Raw genomic sequence first — 22516 nt, forward strand, 5'->3', positions numbered from 1 at the left:
TGATTGAACCCATGTCTGCCTGTTTTTTTTGTAGGCAATACATAAAAATAAAATATGTACCTCTGTTTTAGCTGTGTTACATGAAGGGGAAGGCTACGAATCTGACCACAAGGTTTTAAAAATGGCCAGGGGTAATACACCTAATCTGAACTCAGTGGCGGTTTCTCTTCAATGGCGTCGGGGCTCTGCGCCTGTTTCTTTCGCAATGGCAATGCTCATATTTGTTTTAATTTAAAAAATATCCCCTTTATGTAGTGTAAGTATTTATAGAACACGGGCACTGTCTGGCCACTTACCGACACTGCTGCCGTTCTCCAGTGACGATTGTAAACAGACAAAGTCACGGGACACTGACTCTGCTTGCTTGCGCCTCTGCGGGCCCAGAAAAGCCTAAGTGTTTGCCGGGCTGATAACCTCTCAGCCCTGAAACATGCAGTCCTGTCAAGTATCGCGCATCACGTGTGACACTCACGCATTTCAGTGCGGTGTTCCGCACCACCGCACTGAAATGCATTGTCACGCATTTTGCCGCTCGAGACACTGGTGGCTCCTGTGCATGGCTTCTACTGCTCCGAGTCCCGTCCGAGAGCGTGCTGCAGCCAGTGCCAGCAGCTGCTCAGGTTAATTCTAATCATGTAGGTTCTAATCCTTATCTCAGCTCGTGCCGGACTGTGTGAGAGCGCAGCTACAATGTAACAAACAATCCTTGGTGCTGGCTCCAGGCTGGCGCTGTAATTTCCTGCCCGCCACATTTAAATTTTACAGACACTCACTGCAAACAATTAATTAGGGGGGGGCGGGGCTGCCCTCTCAGCACGACGCTGTAACTGGCTGACACAGCCAGGTTTACTCACAGGGCGCCAAGGTGATTTTATAATCCCAATGTGACTCTTACATGCCGTCACGTCCGGAGGAAGTACTGGAAGTAAAGGCGGGCAACTTAAATCGAGTGCCACAGTGGGAGTCCTCGCCGTCGGTCGTGGCCGGTGGTGTGCTGCAATGTTCACAAAGCAGGTAGAGCGGACTGCTTGGCACAGTAAACAAATGTGTAAGGACTGTGCAGAAGACATAATAATACAAGTTTGCATTAGGATCCGCACCTTTTTGGGAACTAGAAAGAGACGAGCAGCAGCGCTAGTACATGTGTGAATGTGTCAGCATTTTTAAACCACAACCCTGAATAAAGAGCAGTGACAAGGTTTAAGGATCTGCCACAGGTTGTAGTGGAGTCCATTGAGACGGACTCCGTCGGATGTGGTAGGCAAGATTGATAGGACATCCCTCTGTGAGCAGGATGTGCAACAGGGGCGAGGCATAGGCTGGGCAGTTTTGTCTCTCTCACTGTGATTGGGCCCAGAGTTATTCACAAATATCTGCCCTAGGTACATTACCCCACTGAACACTTTGGTTGGCATTAAAACCTGTGATTTGCAGGCCCTATGGCCTTGCATCTCAGAGTTGCACAAAAATCCCTGTCGTAAGTACTCAACTGAACCCTCTGGCTAGTATTAGAATGTGTGACATTACTTTATATTTTGTAACTTGCTATGTTCATTCGTTTCCCTTTTCTCTCATTTATATGTGATTACTTTATGGCTGCAATCACTCATATCATGTCTTTTCATTGTATTTGATGTGTCTCTCTTTATGATCTTTTAATTGTGCTATTATGTTCTGTTCTCTATCTCTGTTCCCTTTGTTTAACCTTTGGCATCATCTTTTTCAATCTCTCAGCCTTGGTCTATTTATCTGTAATTGTCTTTTAATTCATGCTGTTTTGCCCTTTCCCTTTTTATTTGCTGCCTTTTTCAAGCTCTGCCCTTTCCTACACTAATTTCATATACCTTATTATATTTTTCTGCCACTCCTTGCTGCGCTCACTCTTCTATTTCCTTCTGTCTCTTTCCATTGTGTTTCCACTTCCTGTCCCTCTTTTCTTCTCCTTTGTGTGTAACTTAACTCGTCTGTGATTTTTCACTGCTGGTAGAGGTGTTTGTGCAGCAGTTCTTGAATTGTAGAGAAAACAAACATGGACAGGAGTGCCACAAACGAAGATTGGAATGTGACAGCAGAGTGTTAGCTAGGTCGGTGCAAGTAACCCATAGTGACTTCTTTTTCCACACTCTTGAGATTACAGGGTTTGCTCTTCATGCTCAGGAGAGAGGCCCAAGAGACCATGGTTGGGGTCCGGAGTCTGCAGCTGTGGTGCACTTCTTCACAAGCTCATTTACTTCAGTAAACCCGTAATTTGGCATTCATTTATCACTAACGAGGACCTTCTGTGAAGTTAGAGGCCTTCTATTTCTGGCATTTTGCGGCAGTTTTAAGATGATCTTAGAATTTCTCGTTGCTCAAATTAGTGTAATTTCTGATATTTATACGTTTCCCTTGTCTTCATTGCTTTATTTTGATCCCGAGAAAGTGTCACTCATAGTCGTTGAATGTCACTCATAAATACACTGAAATGATGAAAATGTCACACATAAGCAATCTGAAACCTTGGCAGCTATGAAACATGTGAGGTCATCAGCTCGGCAAAGACCTGCTTCAAGGCACAGTCTCCACCCCCTGATGGCGTGGAGGTAAAGTTAGCCCCGGGCGTTTTCAGTCCAAGCCCGATATAGCTAACCCTCCACGTCAATCAGAGAGTGGAGAGCTTGTCACCCACCCCTTTCCCAACTCGTTACAGGGTGTGGTGGGACCCACCCTGTGACGAGTTGGGAAAGTGGTGTGGCAGGCGGGAAGCCGAGGAATCGAGTCTGTGCAGACTCAACCTGAGACTGCATCCCGAGAGTGTCTTCATCAATTTGGAGTCGGACAGCATGTTTTTTGGAGCCGAGGGTCCGAGGCAGTCTAAATCTGAACAGGTTGCTATCCGGAGTACTTGGACAGTAGGACTACTAAATTGTGAACTCGGGACTTCAGGTCCGGGAATCAGGCAGTTCAAAGGTAAGGCCCAGGCGTGCATTTCTAACTTATATAGGCCCATTTAGGGCCGTTTAAAATCATGGATGGATGTCGGGGTCAGTCTGGACATCTAGTTTAAGCTGCATAGTCTCTGCATGAGCCCGTGTATCTACTTTGTCATTTGCTTGAATCATTCTTCTTAAATGGTAACTTTTAACATTAGACACTAATGATTTTAACTGAGCCTTTTAGGGTGATAGGAGTGTCAGTGCGTAGTGATGAGTCCTTGCATAGTTTTGAAAAAGTCATTCGTTTTTTGGGGGAAACTTTATCATACTACAAGTTTGTTGTGTGCATATTTTTAGAAGAAAGGATGCGGGTCAAAGAGCTGAATTGAATTGTTTTCAAGGCTCGGGCGCCTCCTCAAACCACTGCCACGAAATAGATTTCATGTGGAAATGTTGCGTCTCTTTTCTTTTCAAAACTATGGTGCAATGTCGCTCTAAACGTGAACTTTTGCACAGTAGCAATTCAAGAGGTCAGACATTGAGATGATTTAACTCTGCTTTTTATGAAAGGCTTTACATACACGTTTTCCGTTGACAAAATAATTCAGGCCAAAGTGGCCATCTTGCAGGCGGCATCTTTGTATATGTTCATTGCCCACTGATGCATGATTCACTTCTGGATACTGTTAGGTGCCAACTTGCACAAATAAGGTTAGAGGTACATGAAAGCGAGTCTTACCTCTTCAAGATGAATCTTAAAATAACAGATTGCATCGGTTTGCTTTTGTAAACGACTTTACAAAGTGAAAAACGGAGAGGCAATCCGAAAGCTATTTAATTAATACTCTTTAACGGACTAAGGGCCAGATGTAGGTAGCCCAATACCGGTTGGAAACGGCCGAAAATACAGATTTTCTGCCGTTTCCGACCGGTATTGGGCTATGGAGATGTAGGGGCTCAAAAAACATACAGATTCTGTAATTTTACCGAATCAGTAATTTTACCGAATTGGTAAAATTACAGAATCGGTAAATTTACCGATTCTGTAAATTTTACCGATTCGGTAAATTTACCAATCGGTAAAATTACCGAATCTGTATTTTCAGATGTAGGTAGCACTTTGAACAGTGCTTCAGGCCTTTCAGGATTCGGTATTTACCATGTAATACAATTGCATGGTAAATACCGAATCCCTGTGTACATGCACATCTGTGCATGTACACCTGTGCCATGTGGCACACAGACATGCCCTAAGGGCATGTCTGTGTGCCACATGGCGCACAAGCCAGTTACAGGGGTGCAACAGGGTGTCAAAGTGACGCCCTGTCCCCCTTAGCAATTCGGTATTTTTAGCGATTCGGTAAATACCGAATCGGTATTTGCTATTGAATCCTATGGGCTTCAAGGCCCATAGGATTCAATAGCAAATACCGATTCGGAGGAGGAAACGATCCAGGCGGGGGTGCCAATGCGCCTCCCCCAGGATACAGCCACATGGAGGTTGCGCCTCTACCCCCTTTAGTGTAGCCTCTGACCCAGCCACAGCTGCACCGAGATGGGAAGCATGGGTTGGACGGCTCAACCACTACTTCAAAGGGACAAGGGAAACTGATGGCACCGTGAAACGGTCGCTTCTCATCTACTATGGAGGCGCGGAAATTTATGACCTCTTCGAGACGCTCCCCAACACAGGAAATGGCAATGACTATGAGGCGGCGGTTGCTGCGCTCAACAGGCACTTTGACCGCCAACTCAACCCCGACTGAGAAGTTCAAGAGGGCGTGGCAGATGGACTCGGATTCTGTCCACATGTTCTATGCACGGCTACGCCGGCTGGCCAGCACATGCCCCGTTCACTGACCAACGGGAGGAGATATGAGACCAAATCATCCTGTGTTGCCGCTCCAAACTCCTGCGGAAGCTGATCCTTCATCAACCAGGAATCTCGCTGGATGAGATCCTGTTCCTGGTCCGCTCCCACGAGCTGTCGGACATCCGAGTGGAGGAAATGGAAGCCGCCCTGCACACACCGATTGCCGCCTCACATGCGCCCAGGCACCGCTGCTCGCCAAGCGCTCAGGCTGCCACCAGGTGGACCGTGTGGATACTGTGGAGAAAACCACCCAGCGACGGCCGACTGCGGGGAGAAAGGGAAGACATGCTCCTGCTGTGGCAAGCTGAGTCACTACGCCAAGGTATGCCGCGCGGGTGGTTGAGACAAACGTGATCAAGGCCCAGAAGCATGCCACAACGCGTTCGCCAGATCTCTCTCGACGATCCGCCATCGACAGCAGAGAACCAGCCGCAGGAACGACGCCCGATGTATGAAGAGGAGGACGAGGAAGTGCTTGTGGTGTTGTACATCAGCCGAACGGACCGTCACTGAAGGCCACCTCCCATGTGCTCCGTTTCAGTCGAAGGCACTGACATACAAGCCCTCATTGACATTGGTGCGTCTCAATGTGATGGACTCAGAGCAGTACGACCGCCTGTCACCTTAACCCCTGCTTGAACCTTCCACGGCTCGGATCTATATGTATGGATGGACTGATCCGCTTCCTCTCCGTGGAGTCATTCAGGCCACAGTCCAGAGCAGAAACTACTCCACTGAGACTAGGTTCCAACATCACCGAGGGAAGAAAAGGGACTCTGCTCAGCTGCCACACACCAACCAGATTCATGACTCCCATGCTGAAGCGATGCTGAAGGAATTCCCGGCTCTCTTCAAAGGATTTGGTAAGCTCATGGGCAAGAAATTGAAGCTCCATATTGACCCCTCGGTAAGACCAGTGGCCCTCAGGTACCGGCGGGTGCAGTTTAACCTTCGCCCGCAAGTTGAGGAAGAGCTGAAAAAAGCTCAAAGATCTCGACGTGATTGAAAAAATCTCTGGCCCAACTCCATAGGTGTCCCCGCTGGTGGCTCCCAAACCCAAGCAACCCTGAGACATCCGGCTCTGCATCGACATGAGGCTGCCTAATTCCGCTGTAAAGAGAGAACGTCACATCACTCCCACAATGGACGACATAGTGGCAGACCTAAACGGAGCCAAGTGGTTCTCCAAGCTAGATCTGAACGCCGGCTACCATCTGCTGTAACTGGAGCCCGAGAACAGGTATATCACCACCTTCTCGACGCACATGGGCCTCCGAAGGTACAAGAGGCTCAGCTTCAAGTGTCGTCAGCAGCTGAAGTCTTCCAAAATGCCATCAGTGAAGCACTGTAGGGGCTGAAAGATGTGATCAACCTTAGTGATGACATACTAGTATTCTCAAACATGCTAGAGGAACACCACAACCATCTCCCAGCCACTCTGAAGATACAAGCAGACTGTGGGTTGACCCGGCACAAGTCCAAGTGCTCGTTTTATCAAGAGACAGTTGACTTCTTCGGGTATACATTCACCCGAGAGGGACTCCTAGTGGACCCTAGGAAGGCCGCGGCCATCCTCGCAGCTAGCACGCCAAAGAACCCCACTGAAGTGAGGAGTTTACTCGGCATGGCCACGTATTGTAGGCATTTCATTCCCAACCTCGCTGCCATTGTCGGAGCCGCTCCGGGTCCTCACATGCCATGATCACAAGTGGGAGTGGGCACGGCTGCCAACAAAGCGTTCCATGACATCAAACAGGACTGCTAGACAAGACGGTGATGGCCTACTTCCATCCAAGGCGGCGCACAGAACTGGTCTTCGACGCCAGCCCAGTGGGCCTAGGGGCAGTCCTCCTTCAGGAACACAGACATGAGGTCTGGAAACCAGTCGCCTACACTAGCAAGGCCCTCACCGACACGGAGACCAGGTACTCTCAAATCGGGAGGGAGGCGCTGGCGATCAAGTGGGCGTGCCAACATTTCCACCTGTATCTATGCAGCCAGGAGTTCCATGTGATGACTGACCACAAGCCGCCTATCCCACTTTTTGCAGGCTCATCCTGGCTGGTGCCCCCGAGGATCGAACGGTGGGCAGTGCAATTGCAGTCGTACAACTTAAAGGTCATCTATCGTCCAGGGGCCCACAACCCGGCCGATTATCTGTCCTGTCACCCAGAGTCAACGATGCCATCAGACCGGTCGGTGGATGCATGCAACACCGAAGCCTTCGTCAACATAGTGTCGCAAGGGGCGTGTCCCACAGCCATGACGCTCGAAGAAATTGGACGGGCCACCCAGGAAGACCACAATCTGTCCCGAGTGAGAGAGACGCTGGAAAGCAATGAATGGGCCCGCTTCATGGATGGAGCCCGTGTCCTCCTGCCCGAAGTCAGCCATGCCCGACAACAGCTCTGGCAAGTCCGCCATGAACTCAGTGTGGGGGAACAAGGAGTTGTTTTAAGAGGACACCTGATAGTAGTCCCAGAGAGGTTGCAGGAACGGATCCTCACACTGGCACACGTTGGCCACCAAGGCCAGGTTGCAGAACAAGGTCTGGTTCCCCGCGATGGACTTCATTGTGGAGGAAATGGTGAGGCAGTGCCACGCCCATACGATCACCGGAGGAGATCCAGCACTTGTGATCACTGAAGAACCGAGCAAGACCCCCTGGACACATACCAGCCTAGATTTTGGGAGCTTCCCAGATGGGCGTCACATGCTGGTCATGGTTGACTCATTCTCGAAGTTCCCCATTGTCGAAGTAGTGGCATCAATGGCATTTCCCCAGGTGAAGAAGGTCCTGGACAAGACTTTTGCAATGATGGGGCCGCCTGAAGAGGTAAAGTCGGACAACGGACCTCCGTTCCAGGGCCGAGATTTCCAGGAGTACCTTGAGAATAAGGCGATTCGCCAACGGAAGATCACCCCCGTTATGGCCACAAGCAAATGGGGACGTGGAACATCTGATGCGGACACTCAACCGAGCGCTGCGCATCGCTGTGGATGAAGGAGAAGACGCCGAGACAGCTCTCGACAAATTCCTTGGTGCGTATCGACAGACCCCTCACAGCACAACCAAGTGTGCCCCGGCTCATCTACTGTTCAAGCGGGCCCCACGAGACAGTATCCCGTCGGACCCGACGTGGGTGCCCGTGGAGCGGGACGATGAGGCAGTCCAAGCAAGGAGGGAGACAACAAACCGGAAAGCCAGCGAAGCCCGAAGGGCACAAGAACCCCAGCTAAGAGTGGGAGACCGGGAAGTTCTTAAAGACCGACACCCCGGTTAGACGTTCCGGACGCCCTACGAGCCAGAAGTGTGGACCGTTGTGGGCATTCAAGGGACCATGGTCACTGCTCAAAAGGGACAGCACTCTGTGACGAGGAACATGTCCAGCTTCAAGAAGACGGCGAGAGGGAGCTGGGCCCAGAAGTAACCAACTATGAAGATACTGTCACACTCCACCCCTGATTGCCTACAGCAATGAATGAGGTATGATTGATGGACTACACGTCCCAGAAAGCTAGGGAGTGAGTCTCCTCCTCTCTTTCCTCTGTCCTGACTATTTATCCCCTCCTCTTCCTGAATCAGGTGCTTGTCACCTGACATTGTAATGGTAAGGGAGCTGGAGTATTCCTCGTATTCAGAGGAGTTTGTTTTGGAAATCCGTTCTTTGACCTTTGATGAAGAGCAATTGCCGCACAGGATACTGGACGCCGCGCTGAGTCACGGAGCACCGAGCCGCGCTGGATAATTGAAGCCGCGAAGGTGTTTGCCGGTAAGAGCGTTGCTGAGCTAACTTACAAAGACGCCAGAGTAGTAAATAGTTTAGCGCATGCCGCGCTGGATTAGGGAAAGCCTGCCACTTTTAAAGTACAGAGCGCTGGGCAGGAGAGCTTCCTGGTTGTTTCCCTGAAAGCGCGTAGTAGCGCTGTGTGCATTGAGACTTCCTATTTTTGGTTATTTTTATATAAGAAGCGACCACGCCACCTAGAGCCCAGCAGCTCGAAGAAGCTGGTTGTTACATTTTCATTTGGAGAGGTACGAGTGGGAGGAAAACCACGGAAGTACCGTGCAGCCAATTCTGACCTAGGACAAGGTTGTGATATGTTCAGCAGGTCTTATGATCTTTAGACCAACGCATACTAATACAAGGAGGTCTTCTTGTTACATACAAGTTCAAAATTGGGTGTGAGTCAACGTCCACACAAGAACAGTGAATTACTATTTACAATCACTGACTTAGTAATTGTAAGCTTGTGAACCTTTCTTTTTTTTTTTACATTTTGTGATTTTCTTCTGGAAGAGTCTTGCGGCAGTTTAAATTGTAAGTTATATTACTCACATAGTCGTATTGATCTACACCGCATTGAGTGTGTATTGTGTGTATGACGTGTCTTCTCTCCCCTGCAGGATTCTTGGGATAGAGAGGAGTGTAATCCCAGCAGCTCCCAACCAGTTCAGAATTGATGATTCAGACTGCTGTAACTTTATTGTTTCTTTATCCCTTTTTTCCCCTTCCCCTGGTGTGGTACATTCTGTTTGAGACTTCTGAGTACTCGCAGGAGGTTCCATATAGGGGAAGAAGGAGAGCAAGCATCATTCATCGCTCCAGCTGTATCCGGCTTTTGGAGGTTAGTTAACTTATGTTCACTTCGCGACAAATACACTACCAAGCTCCTCCCCTCCTGCCTCACCCAGCATGGGGAGTTCATCACTGGAGACACCCCGGCGAGCAAGCCAAGGTGGTGCAGACGCTGCCAGGTCAACCCATCAAGACACAGCAACTGAGTCGTCCGAGAGTCTTCCGTCCAGTGCTCTGGCCGGTTCCAGTTCCCAGAGCCAGAAATATGGTCTCCGGCCGAATCCTGCGCCAAGTGAGAAACTGTACGACTTTGTATATACGTCTCCATGAACTGGGAGGACATGGTGGTCTGGAACGAAAGAAAGGAGGGATGCAGAGAGCCACCCGGGCCCTCTACTACAATGTTGGAGTTTTCATTCATCCATACACCCCTCGGGGCGGGCTCGACCCGAGGGGATCAATAAACGGCCGGAGACCGCTCTGGGTCTTCTGGCCATGAGAGTGAAAGCGATAGTCTTGTGTCTTTAATTTAGCGCTGCTGCAGCCTAGTGACTTTCAGGCCCCGCCCCTCTACAATAAACAGCATTTGTGCATATCTTCACATCGTTGGCAAATTAAAGTCAAACCAAATGGCTTTGTCAATGCTTGTTTTTTAAGCAACCAATCAGATTTGTGATACTGTTCCAAAACATGCGTACCTAAAGTACTGTGAATTTGTTGAAAAGTCTACTAACGCATTCTTTTAGGTGGGAGGTGAACATAACAGTAATTTTTTTATTGAGGTTGGGCAGAATGCAGCGAACAAGTCCAAAAATATAAAGCAAATATTTGTGTGATTTAGTAAAAGCAAAGTTAAACTCACCACTGCACATTTCTCAAAGGTTAGGCCATGGTCAGATGTTAAAGTCCTTATCGTGTCTGCACGCTGTAAAAAATAGTAGCTCATTAAGTAAAACGGAAGAAACAAACCACTCTTAATGAAGGAAGGATTCAAATCATTTGTATTGGATTACTTGACATTTAAAACTTTCGTGATGAGAACATATCCTATTTTTGAGAGGAAAGTAAACAGACACATGATGCCAAATGTAATACAAGCGGTGAAATAATCTATACGCTTCTCAAGTGAAAAGAAACAACAATTTCTGGAGCACAAACAATCAATCTTTACTTTACAATATTAATAGACATGTCACTCGACATAAACATCATACTATAATATACAATTCTACACCTCACCTAGTCAAAGACTACTTTGTTCAGTAATACTGTTTTCGCTGCTGCAGAAGCATGAATAATGAGAACTGTTTATATAGAAATGTTTAAACAAAGAACAGATTGTAAATGTAATTGGTACTCAATTTAAAAATGTGACCGACTTTAGTATTGGAGGTAAATGTCCTCCTAGCTAACAGATCAACACAAAAAAATACTTGTGTATTGTATTGTCACCACTGCTAATTTACAGTTCAGACTTAAGCAGATAGGGTCATCAAAAGATATTTGAGAGGTCGTCTCAACCTTAATGTATCAAGACATGCTTCATCATTGGCGACCTCTCACACTGGGGTAGGAACAATGCTACTCCAGCAGACTCAACTGAGTGAGAAAGATGCCCTGAGAGATTTTATAAATCTTGTTTCAAGACAAATACTCAGGTCCTCTTTGAGCCAAGTATAGTTAAAAATACCTAGGGGTACACTCAAAGATTTTCTTTATTAGTGAGTACCTCTGGTATCCTTTAAAAACACTAGAAACTGGTATTATGGTGAAGTACAATGATTCACCTGCCCATTTTGTATCCATCAGTTACCAACATGTTTCGACCTATACAACAGCCTAAAAAGGTCTAAGGTCTTCTTCTAGGTATCAGGACTGGACTCCCTAGTTCTGGTATCCAGTCAAAACATGCACAAAGAAGGGAATTATTAAAACACTACCAGTCCCTCGTTCAGATCGGTTAGAACCAGTCATATTAAACTACAGGCCTCGTGGTTGAGAGCAGGGGATATCTCCTTCGTAATTACACATTCATCAGAAGGTAGACGGTGTAACTGCACCTAGCGTGGTCCAGCACCAGTACCGCGGTGTGGCACATAGCTGAATATCCATACTGGTTGAGAACCTGACAAGAGCATGAAAAGTGAAGTAATGGGAAAATCAATCACATAAGTACTCGAACTTGGCTCATAACAAAGTTCAAAATTACTGCGGAGTGAGAGTGGTCTTTTGAGCCATCCTTCTAGGATATTCACTCCCTATGCTTTTCTTAAGAGTGATGCTTCATTTTATATTGTTCATTGGCCCACTCTTTCATGCTCTCCGTGATGTACTGGCCTGTTTTTAGGTCTCGGACTGCGAACCGATCGCGAACCGATCGTCGCTCCGAGACTCTATTGCAATCATTTTTGCTTTCAAGGAGTCAAGGGAGACAGGCGACAAGTGATGTGCATGCGCGCGTAAACGGATCAGGTCATGCGCGCTTCCTGTCTCCCATGGCTCCTTGGAAGCAGACACACACGCACGCACACACACACATACAGCCCCCCCGCCGCGCATACACACACTCGCACACACATACAGTACCCCCCGCCGCACATACACACACGCACGCACACACACACATAGAGACCCTCTCCCCTAGAAGGAGCCCCTAAGTCCAGACAGCACATCTTGTACCCCTGACCCCACTGCGCCCCCTCAGTACCCGGGTCCGGGTCGTCGTCATTCAGCTCCAACACCTCGATGATCTCCACGTCACCATGAAAGTCTCCGACCAGCGCCCCTGCCACAGTCCCCTCGGCGTCCTCCATAGGTACAAGCGCCCAGCCTGACACACACGGGTCTCTTCCCCTCCCACGGCCGGATCTTACGGTGTAGCCTACCCAGAGGGGCGTCAGGCAGCTGCCGTCAATGGAAGCAAGGTGTAAATAGCAGTGGACCAATCACGACTCGGATACATTCTGCCGTCCCATCCTCCCCGTGAGCTGGGGAAGCTTGCATGGACAACGAAACTAGAGAAAGCCGGGAAATGTAGTTTTTGGTATCAATACACTTTATTGTGGCATTAATCCTACTTGACTGTTTTAGTTGCGTGATTACACTCTATGTGAAGCAGAAAGAGGATAGAACAGAAGCAACTGTATACATAGCCTAATTCGCTACCGTTTTGGAACATTTGAAGGGCGTTTTATTTAGCAAAATGTACCTTACATGACAACGGTAGATATTTTAATTTACGGTACGGGCAAAAGTAAAAATAAATAACTTATCTAATGCTTGTCTTAATTGCATTTAGGTGTGCGTCAACTCGAATACTGACCTCCCTGGGCTCATGGCCGATGTAATTTTTGTCTGTTAGCACGTGACCAACCTTTAGTCTTGGGGGGGCTAATGGGGTCCAGAGAATAAGAAAGTGTCCATGAGTACACGGAATGTACGTTGGAAGGATATAAATGCATTATATCAGTATTAGTAACTTGTGCTCTGCAAAACCAATTCCCTTCGCTTCTAAGAGCATCGAAATGTACTTTATTGTTAGTTTATTTATTTTTCGTATTGCTAAAGCACACATTCACTCAACAGCTTCTTGCATTGACTAACCATAGAGGCCCGTTGGAGTGAAATTAAAAAAATGCCGGTAACATTTTCCAAGTGCCTGAAATGTGGAATTTAGCATTATGGAATTTGTGTTTTTGCCTCGGGGGAACAGATAAAGGTCTTACTGAGAAACATTTTCTTCTCCAACCAATCTCTTCCTCGGATTCTTTGTGAGATTTTGTGCGTAGTGTATGAACAAATTAAAGTGAAATGCTGGCAAACCATAGTTTACACTTAAAACATATTTTCACATAAATGTGCATGTTTTCAAAATTCTACAAAACCTGCAAAAATAAAAGATGCGATTTCGCACACTGCAAGCGGAAGAGCAGCAGTTTAAACAATTACTATTCGAGGAGCGAAAATTTAAATTATGTTTGGGACCACAGGGGGTCGTGTTCTGAAGGAAGGGACAGGGGCTTCCTGCACAGCCATTCTAGGATTTTCAAGGGGTGCACCTCAGCTAGATTGAGGGGGGCAGAACAGAAGTTATAGGGGCATACGTTCCTCTTCCTATCAGCTAACCTTTATAATGAACATATTTTAAATCAATCCAGGTAATTCCTTAGAAGGTTAATTTAGCACCACCCCTTGGACGGGTTGAGTGGTGATGTAGCCGTTGCGGGTTGAGTGGTGATGTAGGCGTTGCGGGTTGAGTGGTGATGTAGGCGTTGCGGGTTGAGTGGTGATGTAGGTGTTGCGGGTTGAGTGGTGATGTAGGCGTTGCGGGTTGAGTGGTGATGTAGGCGTTGCGGGTTGAGTGGTGCTGTATCCGGTGGGGATTGAGTGGTGCTGTAGTCGTTGCGGGTTGAGTGGTGATGTAGGCGTTGCGGGTTGAGTGGTGCAATACGCGGTGCGGATTGAGTGGTGATGTAGGCCATACAGGTTTGAGTGGTGATGTAGGCGTTGTAGGTTGAGTGGTGCTGTATGTGTTGCAGGTTGAGTGGTGCTGTACACGGTGGGGATTGAGTGGTGCTATAGGCGTTGCGGGTTGAGTGGTGCTGTAGGCGTTGCGGGTTGAGTGGTGATGTAGGCGTTGCGGGTTGAGTGGTGCTGTACGTGGTGGTGATTGAGTGGTGCTGTACGCGGTGGGGTTTGAGTGGTGCTGTACGCGGTGGGGTTTGAGTGGTGCTGTATGTGTTGCAGGTTGAGTGGTGCTGTACACGGTGGGGATTGAGTGGTGCTGTAGAAGTTGCGGGTTGAGTGGTGATGTAGCCGTTGCCAGGTGGAGTAGTGATGTAGGCGTTGCGGGTTAAGTGGTGCTGTATGCGGTGGGGATTGAGTGGTGCTGTACGCATTGGGGATTGAGTGGTGCTGTACGCGTTGGGGATTGAGTGGTGCTCTACCCGTTGGGGATTGAGTGGTGCTGTACGCGGTGGGGATTGAGTGGTGATGTAGGCATTGAGCGGTGCTGTAGGCGTTGGGAGTTGAGCGGTGCTGTAGGCGTTTGGGGATTGAGTGGTGATGTAGGCATTGGGGGTTGAGTGGTGCTGTAGGCGGTGCACGTTTTCAGCAGGCACACTCTTCCAGCCGTCAGTGCACACTTTAGCAGGGCACAAACACCACCAGACGTCAGTGCACACTTCCACCTGGCACACACCACCAGCCGCCAGTGCACGCTTTCACCAGGCACACACACCACCAGCCGTCAGTGCACGCTTTCACCAGGCACACACACCACCAGCAGTCAGTGAATGCTTTCACCAGGCACACACCACCAGCCGTCAGTGCACGCTTCCACCAGGCACACACACCACCAGCCAGCAGTGCACACTTCCACCAGGAACACACCCCACCAGCCATTAGTGCACAATTTCTACAGGCACACACACCACCAGCCATCAGTGCACACATAATTTGTTAACGCATCCACAATTAACTATTGTAGGAATCGCAGTATGGCGCACTTTACTTTTAAACATATTCATCTAAAGCGCAGCATTCCACAATTGCTACAAAAATAAATACACATTTGTTTGGCCAACAATTTATAGACTTTTGTTGCAGTTGGTATTGCAATATTTAGCAATGCCAATAGCTCAAACTTAATTAACCCGAGACCTATTGCATTGTAAATGCTTGTTTTAAGTTTGCTTTCCATTCCCTGGCAAGTGCATTGCTTTGTCTATTGCTCTTCCATTGTTCGGGCACAACACTCTGTAACTCAAGGAGAAACAAGAGGGAAAGAAAGGCTAACAGCAACAACAAAAAAAAGGAACTGTCAGTCAAGTCTTCTCGTGCCTATCACCCAAACTCTGAAGCCAAATTCCTGAAGACATAAGGACTATTACTAATCTGTTTCGACTTTCAGCTATTTAAGCTCTGTCTTCCAAAGCTTCATTTAAGTTTCATCTAAACATGCAACTTGTATTTTGTACTGTTATTTAATATTTTGATGTTTACTATATCTTTACTGTAATATTTGTGTTTGCAATTATATATAGCTCGAACTCGTCCCGAAGGTATTGGAGCTCTTTACATGAGCTTCAGTTACATTGGACAAGGACACCATTTTTGGTAGCCACAGGGAGAGATTAAGTGATTTGCTTAGAATCGGAGGATGTTGAGCCGATGCAAGATTTGAACCTGGTTCCCCAGTTCTGGCCGTTGAGCAGCATCCATATATGTAAAGTGAAACCCTGGTCAATGGTCAGTGTGTAGTGATTCGCTTCCTGGATTGCATCATGTTTTTATAACAACACTGGTGCTCAATTGGTATAATGCACTGTGCACCTTCAACATGTTGTAGCCACACCAGAGAGGCAACGACAGAGCGTGAGTTGTCAATGGCAGAGAGTAACAACCTACCAGTGAATAGAGGTGATTGGGGCAGCCTGTGTCTGTCGTCCATAGCAGCATTCATCACTGCAGTGATCGTAACTGCCGAGTGCCAAAACGAGGTGCAACGAGGATGCACCATTTGTGAAGGATTGCATTGGCTACGAGTGGCACATCAGCACCCTGCAGAGCCTTCAAGTCAATGTCTTGGCCTTTAAAGAAGTCCAATGTTTGTTTGATGACAGTACTCCCAATGCTATTCTCAGGCTTCATGCGTGCTTAACATGACGCCCTCCTTTGGCATGGCAGCCAGGTTGTTACAAGCTAAGCTGGTTGTGGTGCTCACAATGAGCCTGCCTTTAGCTTGGGCCCCATCGCTGCTGCAGTAAGATACGTTAACAAAGTTTGACATGGTGCTGGATGTTACTGCAATGTGTGTAATGCTACCCACTGTTCTTACCTTTGTCTTTCTGTCCACCTTCCCTCTTTGTGTTGTCTCCCTGGTTCCAGTGTAATGCTGCTCACTGCCCTCTTACTGAGGTCCTTTTCCACAATGGCCCATCAGTAAAGCCCCCACTATCCATATTTTTTTGTCCTCTCTGTAGTGCTCCATATCCCAATGTCCCATGTTCTTCTGTTACCTTGATCCCCCTGTAAATGTACCCTTTGTCCCTCTACGGTTCACTGTGCACTCTCCTCAGTCGCCTATATTCTACGCTCCCTCTTCCCAAGCTAAGTCTTTAGTACTCCTAAATGTTATGTATTGCCCTCGCTCTACCTCTTCCCTCCACCCATGCTCAAACTCTTTCCTTTCCTGTGTATTTGAACCATTCTTCATTGGCTTAAGCATTGACTTCACTTTCCCTTCCTTATCTTTTGCTCCCAAGCACTCTTCTTTATGCTTTGCCCTCAATCTACCTCATTCCTATGTACTGTCCCAACACTTCCTTCTCACTATGCCTTGGTTTCACTCTCTCTTCCCTGTAAATGTATCTCATTCTTTCTCTTTCATATGCCCTTGTCTCACTCTTCATCTTCCCAGCATATTGTTCTTCATATTCACTATACATTACCTTTGCTCTTCGTTTTTCCTTCCTTACGCCGTCTTTTTTTTTTTAGGTGAAGCAAAAAAGTGAACCACGGTTTGGATTGTTTCTTTGTGTAATAAATTGAAGAAAACAGCTTGGTGGATTGTGCTGATCGACCACTGTCAAGAATGCTTGTAAACTACACAAACCCTGACATTTAGGGCCTGATTACGAGTTTGGCGGACGGGTTACTCCATCACAAACGTGACTGATGTCCCGTACGCCGTACTAAGAGTTCCATTAAATACAATGGAATATAATGTAACTCATAATACAGCAGACGGGATATCCGTCACATTTGTGATGGATTAACCCATCCGCCAAACTTGTAATCAAGCCGTTCGTGTTCACGTTAGCATTCTTCTGGCTCTTGGTGGTGTGTCTGTGGATTGTAAAACAGGGCTAGTGTAGTATAGGGGATTATACTTCGGTTATCCACACTGACAGAAGCGTTAACAGATTTGAGCTCACCAATAACTACATAAAAGTTCAGGTTCGGTAATCATCAAACTTAGGGCAATGTGTCAATAGATTTCAATGCATGCAGTTATTCCTGAATTATTGAATAATTCACCCTTACAGATTTTTTTAAATGTAAAAATGCTGCCTTTACTACACGTTGGTCAAATCTCATTGTAATATATGTATGTTGTGCATTCAGAGCATCTTGGAGGATTCTCGATTCGGCAAAGGTTTGTGTGAATCTGAGAGAATCTTTTTGTAACTTAAATTGTAAATATCTGCAATTGGTCAATATAAAAATGTAAAAAGATGAACAGCACAGGGTATACTCCTAATGATCATGTCCCACCTTCTCCCTCACCCCAAAATTCAAGTTTCTATAATCTGGTGTCAGCAAAACCTCAAATAGGATCATACTCATGATAGAGATGCTCTATTAAAATGATCTCTTCAAATGCCCTCTTCTGCTTCTTGGAGCGATGTCTGTGCTATATCAATTATTCAAAATCAACATTGTTATTACTTCTCTAGCTTTTAAACTATCACTGTGCTCTTTATTCCTCACTGCAAAAATATACAGAGGCCTGACGCAGGGATGCGTCATTGCACCCACCTTGTTCAATCAATAAACAGCTGATTTAGGTGTGGAAATTCTGAAAGGAAAAATCTTTCTATTGGAACTAGGCCAAAACAAATTGCCTCTCATTCAGTACGCGGATGACTTAGTGCTACTGGACTATACTCAAACTGGGATGAAAAGGGTCTTGGGTGTCTGCACTCCTTTTATTGAAGAAGTCCCTGTTCGCAAATTCTTCCAAAATATAGTTCTGGTCTTTGGCCAAAGAGCCAAAAACATCCATTAGGTCCCCTAAAACCCAAGTACGACATGCAAATACAACCATCTCAGCATCTAGCTGTCAGACACGGGCACATCCTTCTTGAACAGAAAGGCTGGGAATAAAAAGCAACCAAAACTGCATTTGCCTTAACCAAACTCCATCACAAACTACAGAGTCCTATGGCTGAGGGGATCCGAATAGTCACGCAGGCTAAATTGTTACACACCATAAGTTTTGGGTAGCTTACGTTTCCTGGCATGCTCACAGAGATAATAGAGCATAGCGATACAGCTGCATACGGGAAATATTCGGATTACCCAAACCAATCAGACATGCACTGATTCATCTGGGAGTAGATTCCTGACTTCTGCTGGATGAAGAGGGTTTAATAAAGGATTCAAGGAATCTGAGAATCCCGAAACCTGCTCGTCTCCAGGGATTGACGCTGGTATCCAAAGCTCAAGTGGTTGGCCTCCTGTTTCATGGAGCAACATGCAGAATAATCCTGACTCCTGTTGGAAGAAGAGGTTTCAGTTACGAATGCAAGCGCTTCTGAGTCCAGGTTGTTGGCTCAGTGGACTAATGTGGACTAACTCATATGTGTTTGAACTCCTGGTCACAGATTCGAATCCCGGTGGGCCTACTCAGCTTTCCATCCTTGTGAGGCTGATAATAGGGGTATCACTGAGCTGGGTAACAAGAAACAATTGTCTCAACCCTCCTCTTTAAGGACTTTACTTTCTCGGACACAGTTATTTGCGTTGTGACTGTTGAGAAATATGTACTCCATTTTTTTCACACCTTATAGTATCGTTCAACATGCAATGGTATGGTTCATTCAGCAGAAAAGTGCCTTATTTTTCAAGAGTTTAAACAACAGCAACTTGCCTTTCAAACATTGCTTGCCTGGTAGCAAATCTTATTTCACCCCCTCAGATACCTGTTCATGCCAGCGCTACAGTAATTCTTGTAATCTACTCATGCAGTTAACCTCCTCTTCAGGACTATTGTTGCTAACTTTAGGTGTGTCTGATTTGTTGTCCACTCTTACATCCTAGAGAGCAACATTGAGGGCTGAAGGTGTAGTTCAAACCCAGGTGTTAGTGTGCCCTTTATCTTTCTGCGCAGTTCACACGGTGTATCATGTCTCCACAACAAAAGAAGTAAGTTCCCTTTCACAGTTGACCTCCTCTGGTTCTAATCCCGGACTTTGTGCATTTGCCATTCTTAGTATACTGGATTCCAGACTTCTTTGATTTCTAACAAGGTTTTGGACGCCCTGAACTTCTTCTTGCTGGATTTAGCATCGATACTGAACACCACGTCTAAATCCCAATGCACTGTGGTTTAACAGCATACCAGCTTTTCGGGGACATTACAAGGAAAGCGCTTGTATAACAATTCCATCCTTGATCTTTAAGGCACACTCTTTCAGAGCACCATCCTATAAGTAAGGGCGATGGAGTCAAGGAGGGCTAATGTGTACAACAGGAAAATACAGATTAGCTACTGGAATTCAGAAACATTCAAAATCACACTTCAAACTACTAAAGCGAAATTACTCATTAAGACACATAGGTCATGCCATCAGAGTCATAGGTCAGTTATGAATTACCCGACAACCATCAAAAACCAGCCTTAGACAACTTGCCTACTAGACAGTAAAATTATTTAATGTGACTGATTAATACACAATACCCTCCCTGTTATTGCACCATAAGACATGCTTCTTGTACTGTGGCAGACTGTGGGGTATGTTGGAGGTTGAGTATGCTAACACCAGCAGATGCCCACTGGGAGTAGAGACAAGCCTGGTCACCAAATGTCTAAATGGGAGAGAAAACTCTGGCTGCTTTGTTTCTTGATCGTTCTCAGTCTACTTTGCAAACTTTATTGACCTAGCAATAAACCATTATAATCATGCACCACCTCCAAGGTGGAAGTATGTTCCAGGGTGCAAGCTCCCAGGTGTACCACATAAATGTATTACATTTCTGTGTCAACTGTAGATTCTAGACATACAATTCTGAAACATTTCATTTTAATTAAATATATAAAAGCTATAAACAAAACATCATCATTTAATCATTCATGGAAGTAAGAGTGCATTAACAATGTATATGTCTTACCGGTTGGTTGTTTATGATGGACTCTCGTTTGACAACAAACTTCTTCGTCCAAAATTGAATATTACTAAAGAGTGAATGGCTCCAAATTCTGTCTGATGCTGCAGATGTCAGTGGTAGATGTAGAACTTCAGGTGCATTGCCTCTTCCTAACAAAAGTCAGTACAATAATAAAAATAACTTAAACACATAAGAAAAAGTTTGGTATTCAACAATAAGCCAAATCCAATTCATTTCCAAGTCGTACAAATAATGCATTGAAAAACTAAACAGTAGGACGGGCAATCATTTCAGGCTGGAGTCACTGACAATTGTAAAGAATGTAGTGAATTATAGGTATGCTCTCAGTATGTGTGCCACCAGCGTTAAGGTAAAAGGTATGCATTTTAAGATTGGTAAATTAATTGACTATTCAAAATATACTTCTACAGCTTTGTGCGATGTGATTTTTTATATACATGCACATGTAAAGCTCCATCGTAAAAAGCATGGAAAATATTTTCGTAAACTTATCGGTCATTAAGTATTTTGGTGTGATCAAGATTTTGTGTGTCTATTCAGAATGACTGCTACTATTTGAGTAATGTGATTTTTTTAAAGCCCTTCTTATAAAGGGGTGATATATCCGTCCGACTATTCAATATAACAAACAGTTGCAGTGGCCCGATATCCCTGCTGCCATTCACGGCTAAGATCTTAGAGAAAATCATCAACAGACGTCTCACTGGCTACCTCAATAATCGCCACTTCCTCTACACCACTAAGTCTAGCTTAAGACCCAACCATAGGATGTAAACTGACCACATGCCCAGCATGGATGACATCGCATGAATCTCTAGATGGAGGAGACTCTGCGCCCCCATCCTTCTGGACCTATCCCACCCCATTCTCATCCAACTCCTATATGGCACAGGAATCAAAGAACACGCACTCCAATGGATCTGCTCCTTCCTGACTGGAAAGAACCAGTCTGTTAACCTGGCACCATACGCCTAGGATATCTATGACCTCATCTGTGGAGTTCTGTGAGGATCCTTCCTAAGACCGACCCTCTTCAATGCTTACATGATCACTAGTCAGCATCATCTGCTCTCATGACTTAAAGGTCTTCTCTTATGCCACACAGCTCATTCTCGCCCCCAACAACAAGACGCCCAGTACCCAGATCAAGATTAAGATTAATACCTGTATGACTAAAATGGCCCATTGAAGAACAACCATCTGAAGCTGCTTGTATACATCCCGTGCATATGGAAAACTAGATCCAGAGGCCAAGGCTTGTACATTGCTCAAAAAGAGTGAACAACCTGCAGCTGCATATAAGAGGCTGCTGCTCACTTCTTAAATTCCACCATTAGCTGAAGACTTAGCTGTTTGAGTAGTCCCACTAGGACCTACATTTTGCTAGACTCACACCTGCTCAGTGCCAGGATAGCTTCCTGGGTGATAGTGCACTCTGCAAATCTGCATGTCATAACATAACAATGGTTTTACCTAGACTGTACTAGGTGTGTATGTGTTCCCATCTTGCTGCAATTTTATTTTATTTGGGGTTTTGTAGAATGATTCTAACCACTTTATCATGGCGCAAGTGGGCTCTGGTTCATAGAAGTGGAGTGTCAAGTTTGAATACAGTACATTTGCAATACCTTATTATTATTATGCATATTTATAAAGTGCAACTGTCACCATGCTGGTATCCTGGAGCAAAGAGCAAGAGAGATACACACAATACTACTGGACCCTCGAAAGAAACACTAACATGAAACACGAACATGACCAGTTACTTGGGGAACAGCCAGGTCTTTAAAGCTTTGTAGCTGTTCTAAGAGGAGAAGGCAGTTTATTCCACAGCTGGCCAGTCTGAACAGTAATGGCACTATGCCCTTGTCGCTTCTTGTGAAATTTGTTCACGCAGACCGGGCTTGCATACTCAAACAGAGAGGTCTCTCCGGAGTATATACTTGCAATGAAACAGCACTGGACCTTTGCCACGTTTGGCCTTATGCACAATGCACATGGCTTTGAAAGTTATTCTCTGCCTAATTGGCAATCAGTGCAGGTCCTTTAAAGCACTCTATGCCAAGGACTGGCGAGATCCATTTAGAGAAAGTTTAGCACCAGCCACTTGAACTCTCTGCACTCCATTGATGAGATACTCCAAGGATCCAAGTAATAAAGAATTACAGTAGTCCAATCTAAGTATAAGACTGTGTAAAATGAGCGATTTGGCTTACTTGGGTACAACAGGAAAC

At 46.0% G+C, this 22516-nt stretch overlaps 1 protein-coding gene across 3 annotated transcripts in view; it reads right to left on the minus strand.

The window, feature by feature from the left end:
* Window positions 1-22516, minus strand: part of EVC2 (EvC ciliary complex subunit 2) — a 526400-nt gene that overhangs the window by 446370 nt on the left and 57514 nt on the right. For all 3 annotated transcript variants that reach the window (XM_078678486.1, XM_078678485.1, XM_078678484.1), the window contains exons 3-4: window positions 20265-20410; window positions 10231-10293 (exon numbers count right to left, since the gene is read on the minus strand). In XM_078678486.1, coding sequence (XP_078534612.1) covers window positions 10231-10293; window positions 20265-20410 — 209 coding nt within the window. The remainder of the gene's footprint in view (window positions 1-10230; window positions 10294-20264; window positions 20411-22516) is intronic.

The sequence above is a fragment of the Lissotriton helveticus genome, chromosome 2_2 (assembly GCF_964261635.1).
Source record: "Lissotriton helveticus chromosome 2_2, aLisHel1.1, whole genome shotgun sequence".
Classification (NCBI taxonomy): domain Eukaryota; kingdom Metazoa; phylum Chordata; class Amphibia; order Caudata; family Salamandridae; genus Lissotriton; species Lissotriton helveticus.